This window comes from Dunckerocampus dactyliophorus, chromosome 1 (assembly GCF_027744805.1).
Source record: "Dunckerocampus dactyliophorus isolate RoL2022-P2 chromosome 1, RoL_Ddac_1.1, whole genome shotgun sequence".
Taxonomy (NCBI): domain Eukaryota; kingdom Metazoa; phylum Chordata; class Actinopteri; order Syngnathiformes; family Syngnathidae; genus Dunckerocampus; species Dunckerocampus dactyliophorus.
In genome coordinates, this window is record NC_072819.1 from 22,453,173 (window position 1) to 22,469,534 (window position 16,362).

General features: G+C 43.4%; 2 protein-coding genes across 2 annotated transcripts; both read left to right on the plus strand.

The window, feature by feature from the left end:
- Nucleotides 1-24: 24 nt before the first annotated feature.
- LOC129191203 (SR-related and CTD-associated factor 4-like) lies at nt 25-12,286 on the plus strand. Its single transcript, XM_054794323.1, has 19 exons — nt 25-190; nt 3,728-3,811; nt 3,892-3,936; nt 4,019-4,180; nt 5,312-5,438; nt 5,515-5,651; nt 5,837-5,998; nt 6,071-6,150; nt 6,264-6,327; nt 6,588-6,758; nt 7,096-7,166; nt 7,257-7,447; nt 8,007-8,107; nt 8,188-8,301; nt 8,495-8,651; nt 8,714-8,829; nt 8,895-9,048; nt 9,113-9,262; nt 10,169-12,286. The coding sequence occupies exons 1-19, from the start codon at nt 161-163 to the stop codon at nt 11,215-11,217; spliced, it is 3,165 nt and encodes a 1,054-aa protein (XP_054650298.1). The 5' UTR covers nt 25-160; the 3' UTR covers nt 11,218-12,286.
- Nucleotides 12,287-13,044: 758 nt separating this feature from the next.
- On the plus strand, nt 13,045-16,210 carry LOC129178535 (superoxide dismutase [Cu-Zn]-like). The gene is made up of 5 exons (XM_054770856.1): nt 13,045-13,200; nt 14,886-14,982; nt 15,059-15,128; nt 15,665-15,782; nt 15,870-16,210. Exons 1-5 carry the CDS (start codon nt 13,129-13,131, stop codon nt 15,975-15,977), a joined length of 465 nt encoding a protein of 154 aa, XP_054626831.1. The 5' UTR covers nt 13,045-13,128; the 3' UTR covers nt 15,978-16,210.
- Nucleotides 16,211-16,362: the final 152 nt, after the last annotated feature.

Here is a 16,362-nt window from a genome sequence, read left to right on the forward strand (position 1 = left end):
ACGCCAGAACAACAATATAGAATCCCGGCATGCATTGCGAGCCCGCCGACCCTGTAAGCTAGCCTTCTGGATGCTAAGCTAGCTGCAGCGGACATGTTGAAGCAACCCTTGCTTGGGTAACCATTGCCGGCAGCAGGTGCTAAGTGGACGTCGGACCACCATGGATGCCGTCAACGCCTTCAATCAGGAGGTAAACCGCCTTCTCCCGGCGTCGCTCTGAAGGCATTATAGCCGCCAGGGCTCTGGCTAGTTGTGGTGGAGATGGAGCAGCCGTGTTGCATCGCGGTTAGCCGACTTGAGAGGGCCTTAGTGGTTGCTAGTAATCGTCGAGATTTCTGGGTGTGTTTTTAAACAAATTTGTTGTGTTTACTTTTTAAGATTTATGTTACAACTACTATTCAAAGGAAAGCCATTCTAGCTAGCTTGCTAACACACAGGGCCCATTGTGTACCGTTGAACTCGTCAACGCGTTAAAGCTAGCTTGAAGGAACCATGGTAAACAGTAATCTATAATGTTCATAATCTTCATTGTGGTGTAATGATTTTAGTTGATACATAGATGTGAGATGATACTGTACTCATCCAGACTGAATGTTGTTGCTGTTGTGGCTACATCTTGACCAAAACCCTTGTTGTTGGTGATGGTGCTCCTCGTTTCTCATGAACTGTCAGCCTGATTATTGGGCCCTAATGACGGCTTCCTCCCCATAATCCGCTGGTCTTTACAATATACAGTAATTCTTTTCTCTAGCTACGTAATGTTACAGGATAGAATGGATTTTAAAAGGACATGTGAAAATGACGTTTCTTGTGGCATACTCAATGTTTCGCGTGTGTTTTGTCACTGTTAAATTCACATTTGTCACTGTTAAAAACAGTGCATCGGTCATCGTTATTTTATCATCATTATTTTATCATCATTATTTTATTGTCATTATTTTATTGTCATTTCTCGTCTAGAGCCCTCTAGCCATGAAGTAACACCCCTTATAGCCACCTTTACACTCCTGTTACCCATTATGGTAGACATAATAAAAGAAAACAAGCCGTTTAAGACAAATAATTCTCGTGCTTGTGTGTGTTGCAATAAATGTGTTTCGGACATGTGGAGGACTGGAAGTGACGTCGGGGGTTCAGAGTTGAGTTTTAGCTTGGCATGGGTTACGGTCGGAACAGTAGCCCGATTTGTTATTAGGTGATGTTATGTTATTATTGTGCATGTTCAAACCTACAGTAAAAGCCCGTTGTTGCTGAGCCTTGTGTGTCTCACCAAACATTACAGTAACATTCACCCAGCTATGCCTTGGGTCTTGCACGCCTGGTACCCTGGCTAACTTTGTGGTTTGTTCCATGAACTTGCAGCATTTCTGTCAGACGGTTGCTTGGAGGAGAAGGGGTTGTGTGTGTTTTTGGCATTTGCAGCATTTTTCTTTTGCATTTGTTTTTGATCCTGCAGTGTTTACGCGATTGCAGGTTTTTTTAATTTGCAGCATTTTCCTGTGCGTGTGTTTTATGTTGTTGTTTTTGGTATGGAATCATTTCTGGGTTTGGGGCGTTTGGACGTTGCTGTGCATTTGCCCCTGAGACTTATTTTAGGCAGTACAAGTAGTATTTACTTATTATATTTTACTAAGTAAGGAAACCAAAGTCGGGGTTTCCCCTAGGATTTTTTTGAAGCTGTGGTGGTGGGCAGCATGGTAGGGAGGACTGTCGCCGCTATGTCATGCTGTGCTGTGTCCAATTTTAAAGTTCTTATTACAAATAACAATTTTCATGACTTATTTATTTAACTTGTCTATGAACTTTTTCAACAACCAGCAGAACATGAACTGGGAACATTGCAAAACTGTTTAAATTGAGAGTCCAGGGTTATGATAGCACAGGTGTATCCAACTTGTAGTACTATTAAAGCTACTTTGACAAAAAGAAAGGAGAGGTGAGCTTTTTGTGTTTTATGTGACTGCCAGCAGTCGGGCAGCAGTTGGGCCGCACGGTGGTCTAGTGGTTAGCACGTTGGCCAACACAGTAACAGCTTGGAGATCGGGAAGACCTGGGTTTGATTCTCCCCTGGGCATTTCTGTGTGGACTTTGCATGTTCTCCCCGTGTGCGCGTGGGTTTTCTCCGGGTACTCCGGCTTCCTCCCACATTCCAAAAACATGCAGGTGAGGTTAATTGGCGACTCTAAATTGTCCATAGGTATGAATGTGAGTGTAAATGGTTGTTTGTCTATATGTGCCCTGCGATTGGCTGGCGACCAGTCCAGGGTGTACCCTGCCTGTCGCCCGAAGTCAGCTAGGATAGGCTCCAGCATGCCCCCACGACCCTAATGAGGATGAAGCGGTATAGAAAATGGATGGATGGATGGAATGGATGGATCTCCACTCAGTGTGCTCATTTGTCATTAAATACAGGTGTAATGTTTGAATAGAGCACTTATAAAAAAAAATACTAAGAGGTGAAGCAAATATTCTTTGGTGAACTACTCAACATCGGCTGGTGAGCTACCGCTAGCATACGAGCTACCTGTTGGACACCTCTGTGATAGCATCACTTTCTTAAAGCTGGACACTCTACATCAGGGGTCACCAACGTGGTGCCCGCCGGCACCAGGTAGTCCCCCACGACCACATGAGGTGCCCGCAAGCCTGCTTTTCTTTCAGGTTTTCAGTTAATAATGAAAGAACAGTAGAAAGAAATGCATTCTGAAATACAAAATATGAGTTGTGGACACCAGCATTTTGTTAATGTTCTGGTGAAACAAGCATGTTTGCTTTGTTTGGGTTTAAAATAAGCTCTGAAAATAAATGTTACAAAAATGAGTAGCTCTTGGCCATTTTCATTCTGTAAAAGTAGCTCTCACAAGGAAAAACGTTGGTGACCCCTGCTTTACATGTTTATGCTGGACAACTTGGACACACAACTAGTGTGTTTAAGACAAGCCATAAGTATTATAATGGTAACAAGAGAGCAAGGTTGTTAAGTGACACTTAAAAAAAAAAAAAAAAAAAAAAAAAGTTAGCTTTTATCCCATAAACGTGACTAAAACGAGCTAGCTAGTTGCTGCCAGACAGGCATTGAGAGCCAGGGAAAAATGTGTAAACAAAGATGCCAGAATGTTGAATGAGATTGAAACGTGAGCGATCGCACACGCTGGCATAGATAAGCTTAGCCTGTGACAAGCTGTGGTCAATTGTCCACACATTTTACACACTATTTTTCATTCTCACGATAAGAAACAAAGTGAATGTCTATTTGGTCACACATGTACAAGTGCCAACAAGGCAGACAAGCGATTCCGGTGCATGTTTATCAAAATAAATTGCAGTGAAACATTTTTATGATATTTTAAATTGTATTCAAACTAAATGTGGTCAATATGTGTGCAAATAATAAGCTAGATATGTATCTATATAGCATATATATCAATTCATACAATATACTACGTGACATTGTTTTTATAATAATTTTTAAGGTGTGGCGGCTTGTATTTTGTTGTCGCGCTGCGCCACGATCAATTACATGTAGCAGAAACCCTGAAAGTATGGTATTAACTTGTGTCTTATGTTATCTTATTGAATGCAGTTATTTTCATACAGTCAGGTGACAGTCCATACGAGTAAGAGTCATGAATGGATATGAGATGTTGGCTGTGTTTTCTGTCTGGTGTAATTATATATATATAAAAAAAAGTATCATAGCAGTTGATGTATCATCTTATGTTTGTAGTTATTCTCCTTGATGGACTCCAAGCCTCCAATATCTCGGGCCAAGATGATCTCCATCACCAAGTCGGCCATCAAGGCTATGAAAGTAAGTCACGTCTTTGTATGGAGAAAGCACAAGCCTTTATTTTTGTCAGAGTCAAATAATAACTTGCCCTGTCTGTCCAGCTTTACAAGCATGTGGTCCAGATTGTGGAGAAGTTCATCAAAAAGGTGAGACCAAAAAACTACTACTAAAATATACCTGGTTCCATTCGAGCAAACTCCTAATGAACGCTTGTGTTTTTGTCTCCAGTGTAAGCCGGAGTACAAAGTGGCAGGCTTGTATGTGGTAGATTCTATTGTCCGCCAGTCCCGGCACCAGTTCGGGGCGGACAAAGATGTGTTTGGACCTAGGTTCACCAAGAACATCACCGGAACCTTTGAGAACCTCTGCCTTTGCCCGCTAGAAGACAGGGTAAGAAGAAAACAGAACCTCCAATCCCGAACATAGTCTTAACTGCACAACGTTTGACCGAGGAAATTGGCTTAGTGTTTTGAAGGCGAGTTAGTGCGTTTTAACAATCTTTGGTTGACATACAAGTGTAAAAATGAGTGAATTGCTTGGTAGTAAAGCTTAGCAATACAGTCGTCCCTCGTTTATAACGATTAATTGGTTCCAGACCCAACTGCGATAAATGAATTTCGCAATATAGGATTCAATGTTAATAATTTATATATTTTTGTCATTGAGCATAGAAAAGCTGTTTATGACTTTCTCTATACGATTTTTTAACATTAGAGCCCTGTAGACATGAAATAACACCCGTATAGTCACGTTTACACTCCTATTATTCATCATTTACAACACATTGCACAACTCCTATGCTGCAGGGACTCGACTAGCTAGTGAGTTAACCAGTTAGCCTCAAATGTATTTCTTGTAAACCTAAGAAGCCAAAAGCTTACCACTTTCACACAGAATGGGAGGAGAACTCTTATCATGTCGGACATGCCATGGCTGACTTCATGAGTTCATGCAGTGTTAAGGTCATGTGATATAATGTCTGTGATGTAATGTGCTCTTACTGCTGCCTAGTGACCAGAATAATACATATCACTTGTATTTCAATGTTTTGACTAATGATAGATCATAGTCTACCACGAAACAGAGATCATTTATTTATTTATTAATTTCTGATAAAACGCGATATTGCAAGGGACGACTAATACAATGCGGACGCAGTTTTAATGTTGATGATGCCTGGGAGGTAAATCTCTTCACGTTAGAGCTGACTTATCAGTGTACATTTGTTTATTTTATTATTATTGACTACCATTAAAGCCACACATTATATTGTACTGAGCTGCCAGGAAAGAGATGTGTGGACCTGTTTCTCATGAAGCAGCAGCTTTCATTCTCATGAAGCAGCAGCTTTCATTTCCTGTTCTATGGATATCGTCACAATTTTTCCTCTCTGGTAGCCTTCTGAAATACACCAAAAAAATGAATGACATTTGGAGAGCTATTTTAGATGATTTCTGATTTGAAGCCTCAAGTAGGGGACTGTTGTACTTTAGCTGACCTGGTTTGGCTTATTCCTTGTAGAGTAAGCTGGTGCGAGTGTTGAACCTTTGGCAGAAGAACGGCGTCTTCAAGAGCGAGGTCATTCAGCCCCTCCTGGACATGGCTGCCAGTGGTGGTGCAGCGCCCTACACGGGCTTCGACGAGCCAAGTGATTGATTGCGTTCCCTCTAAGCCGTCCTCGTCTTTCCAAATAGGACCAAACTGATAACTGTTTGTCCCTCCAGGTTCCCCTCCATCTCCAGCCAAAGAACCAGTCACCACAGTGACAGCCAACTCCAACATGGCGCCTGCGGGTCAGCTGGAAAAACAGGACCCCTTCGCCGCAGTGGCGCAGCTCTTCCAGGCCACGCAGGGTCAGCAGGTGAGTATATTTATATCGTACTCAGGGATTCATCAGGGCATAGATTTTTGTGCAGCCACCACAGGTTTATTTGGATCACATTTGTAACGTAACTTTGTGGGATTATTGTGAAAAACCCCTTTTTGTACATGTGCATGCAGCCAAGTGATTCCTCAATCACCTATGCTTTTCCCTCCATCGCTTAGCTTCAGCAGATGCTACAGAACTTTCAGCAGCAGCCCGTCAAAGCAGATACGGCCCCTCGGCCTCCTGCCCCACAGACAGACACCCAACACGTCACCCCCGTCTTTAGCCAAGCTCTCCAGCATCCTCCCACGCCCTCCCAGCAGAAGACGGCGTTTGATAGGGTGAGTGTTGGATGCTCACAGCTTGAATATAGCCCGCACAAAAAAGTCACGCTTAAACTGCCTTTGCCTTAGACGCTGCTGGATCGTTTTGACTATGACGACGAACCAGAAGCTGGCGATGACGCCAAAGATGACTCCTCACAGCCCTCCTTGTAAGGCCGTGATAGGCTTAAATATATGTACTCTGAAGCGCGTGTGTGTTGGCGAATAGTTTGACAAAGTGAAAGCTGCCAAGCTGATGATGTCATTGTTCCCACAACTACAGTATGCAGCAGCCTGCGGCCCTCCAAGCATCCATGTTGAGCATGTCTCAGGACCTCTCGCAGCAGGTTTGTTCACATTGGTGGTTCCATAATCAATGATCGGGCTACAGGAAGTACTACTAATCCTTTTAACAATTAAACATGAACTACCTTGTTTAAACAAAAACATTGTTGTGCACTTTTTACTTTCTGTTGTGATTTGTAAGGCATCAAACTAGTTGAGACTGCATATATTGTGCCTTCTCCTGTTTCTTGTTACATATTGCATTTGAGTATGTCTTTAACACTTCAACACCATCATCATCTACATGTTTTGTCCTCCTCAGGTTCCTCTCCCTCCTAACGGCCAGCTCCCAGCCTATGGCTTACTGCCGGGACAAGGCTTCCCGGTTATGATGCCTCCAATGGGGCACATTCTACCAGGCCAGCCCCACCCTGGTTCCACAGGACAGCCGGGCTTCCAGGGAGGTTTCCCGCCGCCTAGCTCAGCTCATCAGGTAAACACACACAAGAAAATCATCGGCCGTTGTAAAGCAGCGTTTACCCTATGACCGCTCCCTACCTGACACTACATGGTGGCGTTTACAATTTCTCATCTACTCTCTGTATCATGGGCAGAGGAGCGATCACATTCATTAAATGAGACATCTTAACTTTGACTTAGTGGACCAATTTGAAGGCTTTCTATTGCTTTCTCCGATTAGTTTGTATGAGTGAGTTTGTGAAATGTTACAGTGGAGGAGCAATTGCAATACAGTCGGCTGCACTGTGCAACCGAGGGGAAACACTGCAAAGAGGCTTTGTCACATCTACAACCTCTTGGTGCCATTTTAGGACTCGTCAGTTGATGCGGGATCGTCTGTGAGGGATGGCAGACAAGGTCAAAGGTCACGATCAGGCTCCAGGTAAGCTGTTTCATTTCATTTATTAGCCGTTTGGTTCATGGGAGTTTTGACGAGTGCAGTAAATGTTGCAACATCTCTTTGTAAATGCAGGTCTCCGAAGCGGAGGAGGTCACGGTCCAACTCGCGCACACGCCGATCCAGACACAGACGTTCCCGCTCGCGCTCCAGGGACCGCCGCCACCAATCCCCGCGATCTCGCTCACAGGACCGCAAGGAGAGGGAGCGGGAACGGGAGCGTTGCCAAAAGGGTCTTCCACCGTCCAAAAATGAGACACTGAGCAGTGAGTCGTCATATGCTTGTGTCACTTTTACTTGAGGTGTGATTGTACGGTGCTGACATCAAAGGTAGTAATCAGATCAAAAAGCAAAGTAGCTATCGGTGACTCATTTCGCTACAAAAAAATGCAGACTCTGTCACCTGCAACAACTACTCAAGGCTGATATTGTGAAAGTAACGTCTTCTAAGTAACACAAGGACCCACAGAGAGACAGAGTCTCACACTCTTTTTAAACTTTATTGCCGACCTTAACACACCAACAGCAGTGCTCAATTCCAACATGGTAAACTTGTGCATTGTGCATTGCTGCGGGTTGTGCTGTGACAATTATGACAAATTGTTGTGGATTTTATTTCATATTCTTAAACTTGTGACTTAGTTATTTTATTTATATTATAGAAGCATTTGAATTACTATTCTGTTCAACTTGCGTGTCACAAAGTTGGCATTGTTTTTGGACAAAATGTAAAGTACCTGTTGAGGCACTATTTTAGCACCGGTGTCAGATATGTAAATGATACTCAACCTTAGAGGTCAACTTGAAGAAGTGTGTGTTGTTCAGTCTGCAGCACAACTCTTTGGGTGGGCCAGCTGGACAAGAGGACTCAGCAGCAGGATGTGGCGTGTCTGCTGGAGGAGTTTGGACAGATTGAGTCCATCAATGTAAGGAATGATAGCAAAAGTGCAGAGTGTGAAGATGCAGAGTTTGGAAATCTTTGTGTGTGCTTTCTGTCCCTGTTTAGATGATTCCTCCACGCGGTTGCGCCTACATTGTCATGATACACCGACAGGATGCATTCAGGGCCCTGCAGAAGCTCAGTCGAGGGTCCTACAAAGTCAACCAGAAAGCCATCAAGGTGAATGAATGAAAGTGTAACATCCTATCATGGCCACTAGGTAGAGCCACTACACTGGTGATTTTGTCCTCTTGCATATGGTACTACGAAAAATGTCAGGAGGGGTACATTGTTGTCATCTAGAGTGACATGCATGAACACACTGCATCTTGACGTGGAATCAGTGAATGATTGGATAGTTTTCTATCATTAGATTGCATGGGCACTCAACAAGGGTATCAAAGCCGACTTCAAACAGTACTGGGACGTGGAGCTAGGAGTCACCTACATCCCCTGGTCCAAAGTGAGGGAGGACCAGCTGGAGGACCTGAAAGAAGGAGGGATCCTGGATATAGACACGTTGTCACCAGGTAACGCACAGTAGATTGCTCTTCTTTCGTTATGTTTGCTTACAGATCGTCACTTCTTCCAGAGTGGAGCACAGTGAAGAAGGCCCTTATGAACCCAGAGGAGCTCACCCACAATGGTGGGGCAGAGTCCTCGCAGCCCGAGGAGGTGCACATGTTATCCGCAGCTCCTCCTTCACAGGTGATAGACTTGCAACTGTTTTCTGCAGGTGCAACACGTTCTGTAATTATGTACATTTTTCTCAGGTTCCTCCAATGCAGCAGCAAATGATTGGCATGGGATCTGTGCAGCCTCCTGGCTTTCCTGCCCCAATAGGAATACCACCGCCTTCCTTCCCCCCAGGCATGCCCCCGCCTCCGTTCATCCGACCTGGCTTCAACCCCATGCAGATGCCTCCAGGTAGCGCCCGTCTGGCTCGCTCATGTTGGTGTTTATGATGCATTCAAACATCTACCTCTCCCAGGTTTCCTCCCACCTGGGGCCATGCCTCTTGGACCGCCACCCACTTCCAAAGGCGAAGACATGCCTCTTGGCCCTGCAGGTCTGGTCAACAGGAAACTCGAGGTGGTCCCGGATGCTTCCAACTTCTTCAATAACCAGATGGGGGCCATGGGTTAGTTACTTTCTCCATCTTCTTTTTGATGTTTTTGTCACATGAGTAGGGTTGAGCATTGATGGGAACTGGGACTTAGATTCCGATTCTCCTGGAATCGTTCAATTTTTAAAAATTTCAATCCTTAAGTTTGGTGATCAAGCGTGCCGAGCGGAATAACGGCCGCATAACACCCACGAAGAAGAAGCGACAAAAAGTGTTTGTGTGCATCCATTTCATGCAAGGACAGTGTGCGATGGGGCTGGAAAGTTCGGCTGAAATTCTGCTAAAAAAAAACAAAACAGCGGTCGGCACCGTGAAACATTTGCAACGCCATCATATGCAAAGAAGGGTGCACCGCTCACAGGATTAAAAGGATAGTTTGGATTAAGTCACTGCTGATGAGGATGTCATACAACTTCATGTCAGAAAATCCAAGCTATCCCTTTAAGTGTTTCCCCATTAACTTCTTTGATATTCTGCATGCAGATTAGTAGGAAGTCAGTCACATGGTTGAAGTTACACTTGGGTCTATTCTGCATCATAAGACACTCCCCAACCTATAAACAGGATATGTCATTCCAACAATAAAAATGACTTTTGAACGTGTACTCCTACGTGAAGGGACTTCTTAACATTTATGTTCAATTGTTTGATATTTATATACTGGTTAAAAATAGCCCTGTGAGAAATTCATAGTAAAGTAATTCATAAAAAGGTCATATAATTAAAAAAAAATCATGGAGACATACAGAAATTTTATCCAAGAACTTTGGTTAGCGCCCTCATTAAAACTTTTATGACCCTACCTTTTGAAAAGACTCAGAATCGAGAAGTGTTAGGAACCGGAATAGGTCAAATCCAAACAATGCCCAACCCTGCACACGAGGCGATGATAAGTGAGATCATATTTTTTTTTGGCTGCAGGTAACCAGGTCGGTGTCCCTCCAGGGAACATCCAGCCCCCTACTGGTGGTCTGCTGGGGACACGGCCTGGTTTAATCCCACTGCAGCGCCCCCCAGGTCCTCCTTTGCTGCATGGTCAGCGTTTCCCTCCACCCCATGCGCAGCAGTCTCCTCTTCCCGCCATGCCCCCCGTCCCGCCACAGATGATGCCCAGAGGGCCTCGCACTTCGATGATGCGCCATGACGCCCCTCCACCCAAAGGAGGCTTTGGAATGCCCCCTTCCCACAACATAAGACCTCCATTCCCTCCACACAGGCAAGGACTGCCTCCTCAAGGCCCCCCTCCACCTTTTATCAGACCAGGGGCCCCCCGTGGTATTGACGGGCCTGAAGAAACAGGTGGGCGCCCTTTCCGGGGTGATCGACCGGGATTCAGGGACCAGGAGCCCGAAAGGGAGAGAAACTGGGATCGGGAGAGGGATCGTGAGAGAGATCGGGAGAGGGATCGAGGATTCAGTGGCGCAAGACGTCCATTTGGCGATGGGGGAAGGGGCGGTGAAAGAATGGACGTGAGGGACAGACTCAGCAGCTGGCAGGAAGACGGTACACAACGGGGAGGCGGATGGGAAAAGGACAGTGACAGACGGGACTGGAGGGACCGGCGAAGCAGCCTGGATCGAGACCGGGAGCGAGGGAGAGGGGGTGATGGGGACAGGGAGAACGGGAGAGGGGAAGGCGGAGAGAGAGGAAGGGCAGAAGGAGGGAGTCGGGAGAGTGGAAGAGCGGCTGAAGGCAAAGTAGGGGAGCGGCCCAAACGCCGCGAGAGGACCACGCGGTGGGACCGGGACGACCGACTGGCCGAGCTGGAGAACATAGACAAGTTTCGGAAGCATAACGCCACACAGCAGTTGGTTGCCATGGAAACAGTGAAAGAGCCTGTTTTGGAAACCCCCCAAAAGACTCCTGAATCCGCACCTTCAGCTCCACCCTCACAATCAGCTCCTGCTGAGTCCCTGTCCTCCGAGGCTCAGAGTGAGCCTGTAGAAGCCAAACAGGAGGCGGCGTCTTAAGACTTATAGGTAGAGAAATACTTCCTGTGTGTATACGTCACACTGTCACTTGACTTCATGGCCTGTTTAACAAGCCATCACATGGAACTCACACCCCAAGAACTGGTTGCATCTTCTCCTTCCTGTGTGTTGTACGAATGCTCGCATGTTGATTTGACTTCTGTCTGTTTGGAGGTTCCTTCAGAGTAGACTTGATCTTTTTAATATGTTTTAGATTTAAAAAAGTAAAATGTTTTTTGTTTTGTTTTGTTTTTTTTACTTCAAGGCCTCGTGTGTGTTTGCACATCCATCCCCAGCAACAGCAATGTGTTTATTTTTAAAAATACCATTTCGGATTCACCAGTATGCATTTAACGTGGGCTATCTTGTCATTCACCTGCTTCTTGTTTTTATTAGTACAAATTGGGGAAAAATATTCGCTGGAAGTTTTGAAAATAGCTTGCCTGTGGACCTTTTTCATTTAAATGTTGACTCTCAGCCATTAAGTGGAACTGGTTTGGACATTTACAAATACTCTAATTCAGTCAAGACTACAATACATCCCCTGTGAAAACATTAAAAGAATTTGGGAGCACATTTATCGAGCAAGCTTTTCTTGTGTTATAATTTGTATTGTAATTATTCTTTAAAAAATGGTAAATATCCCAATTTAACTCAAAGATCAATCTCTGCAAACAAGCATACAAATTATTTAATTAATGGATTTGGTGCTGCTGTGTTTTCCTCACTGAACAAGCTATGTTTCACTGCTGAAATACTGTATGTGATTTTAGTTAACCCCGGAAGACCGACTTCTACTTGAATCATTTTAATCACAAAGGAAGAGAGTGACGAAATGAAGAGCACTGCTTGGAGCCGCCACTGTAAATAAGCTTTTCACTGTCCGTACCAGGGTGTGATGCTAATTGTTTCTAACCTTTTTGCTTTGACAGCAAACGTGAAGTACAGCCCTTTGCTTTGAGATTTTAACTTTGAACGTTGACAGTACAAAAGACATGGATGTAAAATGTTCCGCATTTCAGCCACAAAATGTGTTTTTAATAAACTATTTTTGTACCAAAATGTGTCAATTTGCGTTTGCCTCATACAAAATAATGCACGTGCTGCCTAATTTCAACAAAAAATGTATTAATTGTTCATTTACTTCAGGTGAAAGAGGTATTTATCCTCCTGATGCCCAGCAACACATTTTTGTCCTCTGTAAGGGACGAGTGTGTCACAGCCTTATTTCTAATGCAAAAACACTACAAACATAAAAATTGTACTGTGGAGAGGACTTCCTGGCCTTTCCAAAAAAACGGGCAATCTGTCTTCCCAAAATTAAGAACGTAATTTTATTTTATTTTACGCAGTTTTGGTAACAATCATAACATGCTGAAAACATGTTTCCAATGGCCTATGTGGTGGACATGAGGACTATTTCATATCAAATGATGAAGGTGGTAATTGCCGCAAATGCAGTAAAATGTAATGTAAATGATGAAAAATGCTTCAACATGTGACTGAAAAAGTTGCACCAAATACTCAAACCAAGTTTGAAGTTTGAGTAATGATTTCAATGTTATATGTATGTATGTGTATATTTATATATATATATATATATGTATATATATATATTTGCAAGTAGAGCTATATATTGCTGTACATTGTAGAGAATGTAGTTGGTGATGTTTTTAAAAAATTGCAATACAAGGTAAACAATCTTAATTATTTAAGAGTCGGTCACCTGCTTCCGGGTCGCACCAGCACACACCGACCAATCCAGAATCTAGGATTTTGCCGATGATCATCTCTGATTGGCTGGCCTTAAAAACCGCCCCCTGTACATCAGTGGGTTTGGTTGTCTCCACTAGTTGTTAAGGAGCGCGACAGCAGCAGAAAGAAGCCGTTGTTAGTGAAACTACTCCAAAGATGGTGGTTAAAGCTGTTTGTGTGCTTAAAGGAGCCGGAGAGACCGCCGGTACTGTGTTCTTCGAGCAGGAGGTAAGTCATGTTATACTTAAATTCACTAAACAAGCATTTGGGCGAGTTCCATTTGTAAGTCTACAGCGTGTCATTGCTAGCATGCTTGCTGGCTAAACTAGCAGCTGTCCATTTAAAAAAATATATGTTGTATTTGTAGCGTTTTCCCCCGCGATGATGCTTGCTTGGTTAGATAGTTACAATACCGTTTTACTCACTTCTCTGAGTAGTTGTGTTAATTCATTCAGTGCAAATTGACGTTGTCGTGCACAAAAAAAACATTTTTCAGCTGTCAAATAGTCTAAACTTGTTTGCTGCTGACGTTTATTCGCGTTGTGTAGTGTGTCCAACACTTTGCCCGGCATTGAAGTTGTAACCTTTGCACGTCGATTTAATGATTGACATCTTTATCGCGCCTGTTGCATAAGTCCTACATTTCTGGCGCACTTTCAGTTCCAAAAAACCCGTAATCGGTTCCTCACCTAGTCGTTCCGTTTTATTGTCTGAATATAGTTGGGAGTAAAAATGCGTTTGTTGATGGGCGTTGTTGCATTTACATAAAAGTTGAATCAAATTGCTGAGTCATGGGCTGACCCCATTCATCAAGCGTGACTCAGCCTTTGTGATAAGCTGAATAAACGGACCTAAACATTTTGTTGGCTACGAGAAGATAAATGCCTTAAAAAAAAAAAAACGGAACAAAAAAAACAACAACTAGGTTTCTTTTTTAATGAGCCTTACTAGGAAATATTCACGTGTGCCAGGAGGTGTCATCTGGTTTTGACATACCTGCTAATTGTGTGAAGGCAGCTGTTATTAAAACGCTCAACACCTTCCACATTCTCAATCCATTCAAAACATCCCAACATCAAAATGTTCAGGTCATTCGGGACGATAAGAGCTATTGACACATCCCAAATAATGCCGACAAAATGAATGGACAATTTTACAAGCTCCACACTTCTCACATGTCTTAACCAAATGCAAACCATTTCAACATGAAAACATTCAACTCATTCAGGACATCCCGGCTGACAATTTCCCACATCCTGAAAATTCCCACTTTTGCTGGAATTCTGCCTTTTCTGTAACAGAAATTCCTTTTCGTCTTGGGAATTCTTACTACTTCCACACGCCTCAAACCATTCAAACGTCCAAACCTGAAGGTCATTCATAAGAACATCCAGGCGATAGGTATTCCGCATCTACAGAATGCCAACTTTTCCTGAAATTACATGCATGCACACAAACACACACACACACACACACACACACTGTATTCTTGCCCGGAGTCTGTGAGAGAGGCTAAATGCCAAATTTGGAAGAAAGTGCTGAATCTGTGGTGGTCTAAATTAAATTTTTGATGAGCCGCCACAAGTTAATGTATGGGGGAACACTGTATTGAAACAATTCTGACACAAAAAAACCTTCAACTCATTCAAAACATTGTCTTTCTATTTTCCACATTCCAAAAATTCCAGTTTTTCTGGAATTCCACATTTCCCCGCCCAAAAATTCCTATCGGAACGAACATTTTTCCGCATTTGGCAGCCCATTTAAACCATTCCAGCATTAAGACATCTAGGCTAACAATATTCCACCTTACAAAAATTCCCACTTTTTCTGTACAGCATTTCTGTTCAGCTGTAGCCATGCACATTGCCTTCACTTGTTGTTGTTGTTATTGTTGTTGTGATCCTGATTAGAATGATTCATCTCCGGTGAAGCTGACTGGAGAAATCAAAGGCCTGACGCCCGGGGAGCATGGATTCCACGTCCACGCCTTTGGAGACAACACTAATGGTTAGTACTGGTTGGACGTTGTTAAATATCTTACAAATGTGAAATATGTGTCATATTATTGGTTGTTCTTGATCAGGGTGTATCAGTGCTGGCCCTCACTTCAACCCTCACAACAAGAATCACGCCGGCCCAAAAGATGCAGACCGGTAAGTCCTGCTGATGTAACATGCGCTTACGTTGTCTTATATTGGCTGGGATTTTACCCGAGATTTGCAAGAGGCTAAATGTAAACAGTCCTCATGATAGTATGATATGATGGTATTTACTGCAGGTAAATCTGATTCAACTGTCTGCCTCAGAGAAGGGCATTTCAAATAAATGTGATTGTCAGGAAATCTTGTACTTTGTGTATAGATTTTTTTTTTTTAATAGCAGGAAAGGTAGAAATTATACTCTGCAACATTGAAACCGTAACTATCTTGAGGCTCACAGCTGCATCATTACAAAGTATCGATGCACTAACTTCTCCAGTCCAGAGAACCTCACTCCATTCACTCTACACCACCCTGTCATATAGCTATTTATTTATTAGCATGGGTATCTTTGTTGTTTATTTGTAGTTCAAAATTGTCAGCTGTAAAGTAGTTGACCTGAAATAACCTCTGTTGGTTGCTGTGAAGCAGTGCAGTCAATTTACATCAGCCGTTGAGTGATTGTTTTTGTTTTTTAAAACCTGATACAGGCATGTTGGGGACCTCGGCAATGTGACCGCAGGCGCTGACAACGTGGCCAAAATTGACATCACAGATAAGGTGATCTCCCTGTCGGGCCCGTACTCCATCATCGGCAGAACCATGGTGGTAAGTGCTTCTTCCGCCTCCTTTTGTGAGCCGGATAACATGACAGGAATTCATCATCTTTGCCTTTTTAATCATTGTGTGTTTTAGATCCATGAGAAGGCAGACGACCTTGGCAAAGGAGGCAACGATGAAAGTCTAAAAACTGGAAACGCCGGCGGACGTCTGGCATGTGGAGTGATTGGCATCACTCAGTAAAGCCCAAAAAACATGGAAGCAACTTTCTTCCCAACGCACTTAAAGACCAACTGAGCTACTTGGGGTGTGTGTGTGTGTGTGTGTGTGTGTGTGTGTGTAGGTTTGGTTTGCCTCATTAGAAGCTTTAATGAGCCAGCATTTTCACTCTTCTTGCGTTACAGCAATTCTTTCTTTTGCCTAGACCCTTAACAAGTTGTAAACTGACTCATAGCAAAGTTAAATAAAGTTTGCTAGAATTAATCTTCATGCGGGATGTCTATTTGTTTCTGTCAGGTCACATGACACATCACGTGTTTTTGGCTTGTTTAATTTTATAAGATGACCTTTTAAAAAATTAACGGGTGATGTAATGAATAATTGTGTACTATGGTCAACTCAAGCTAAC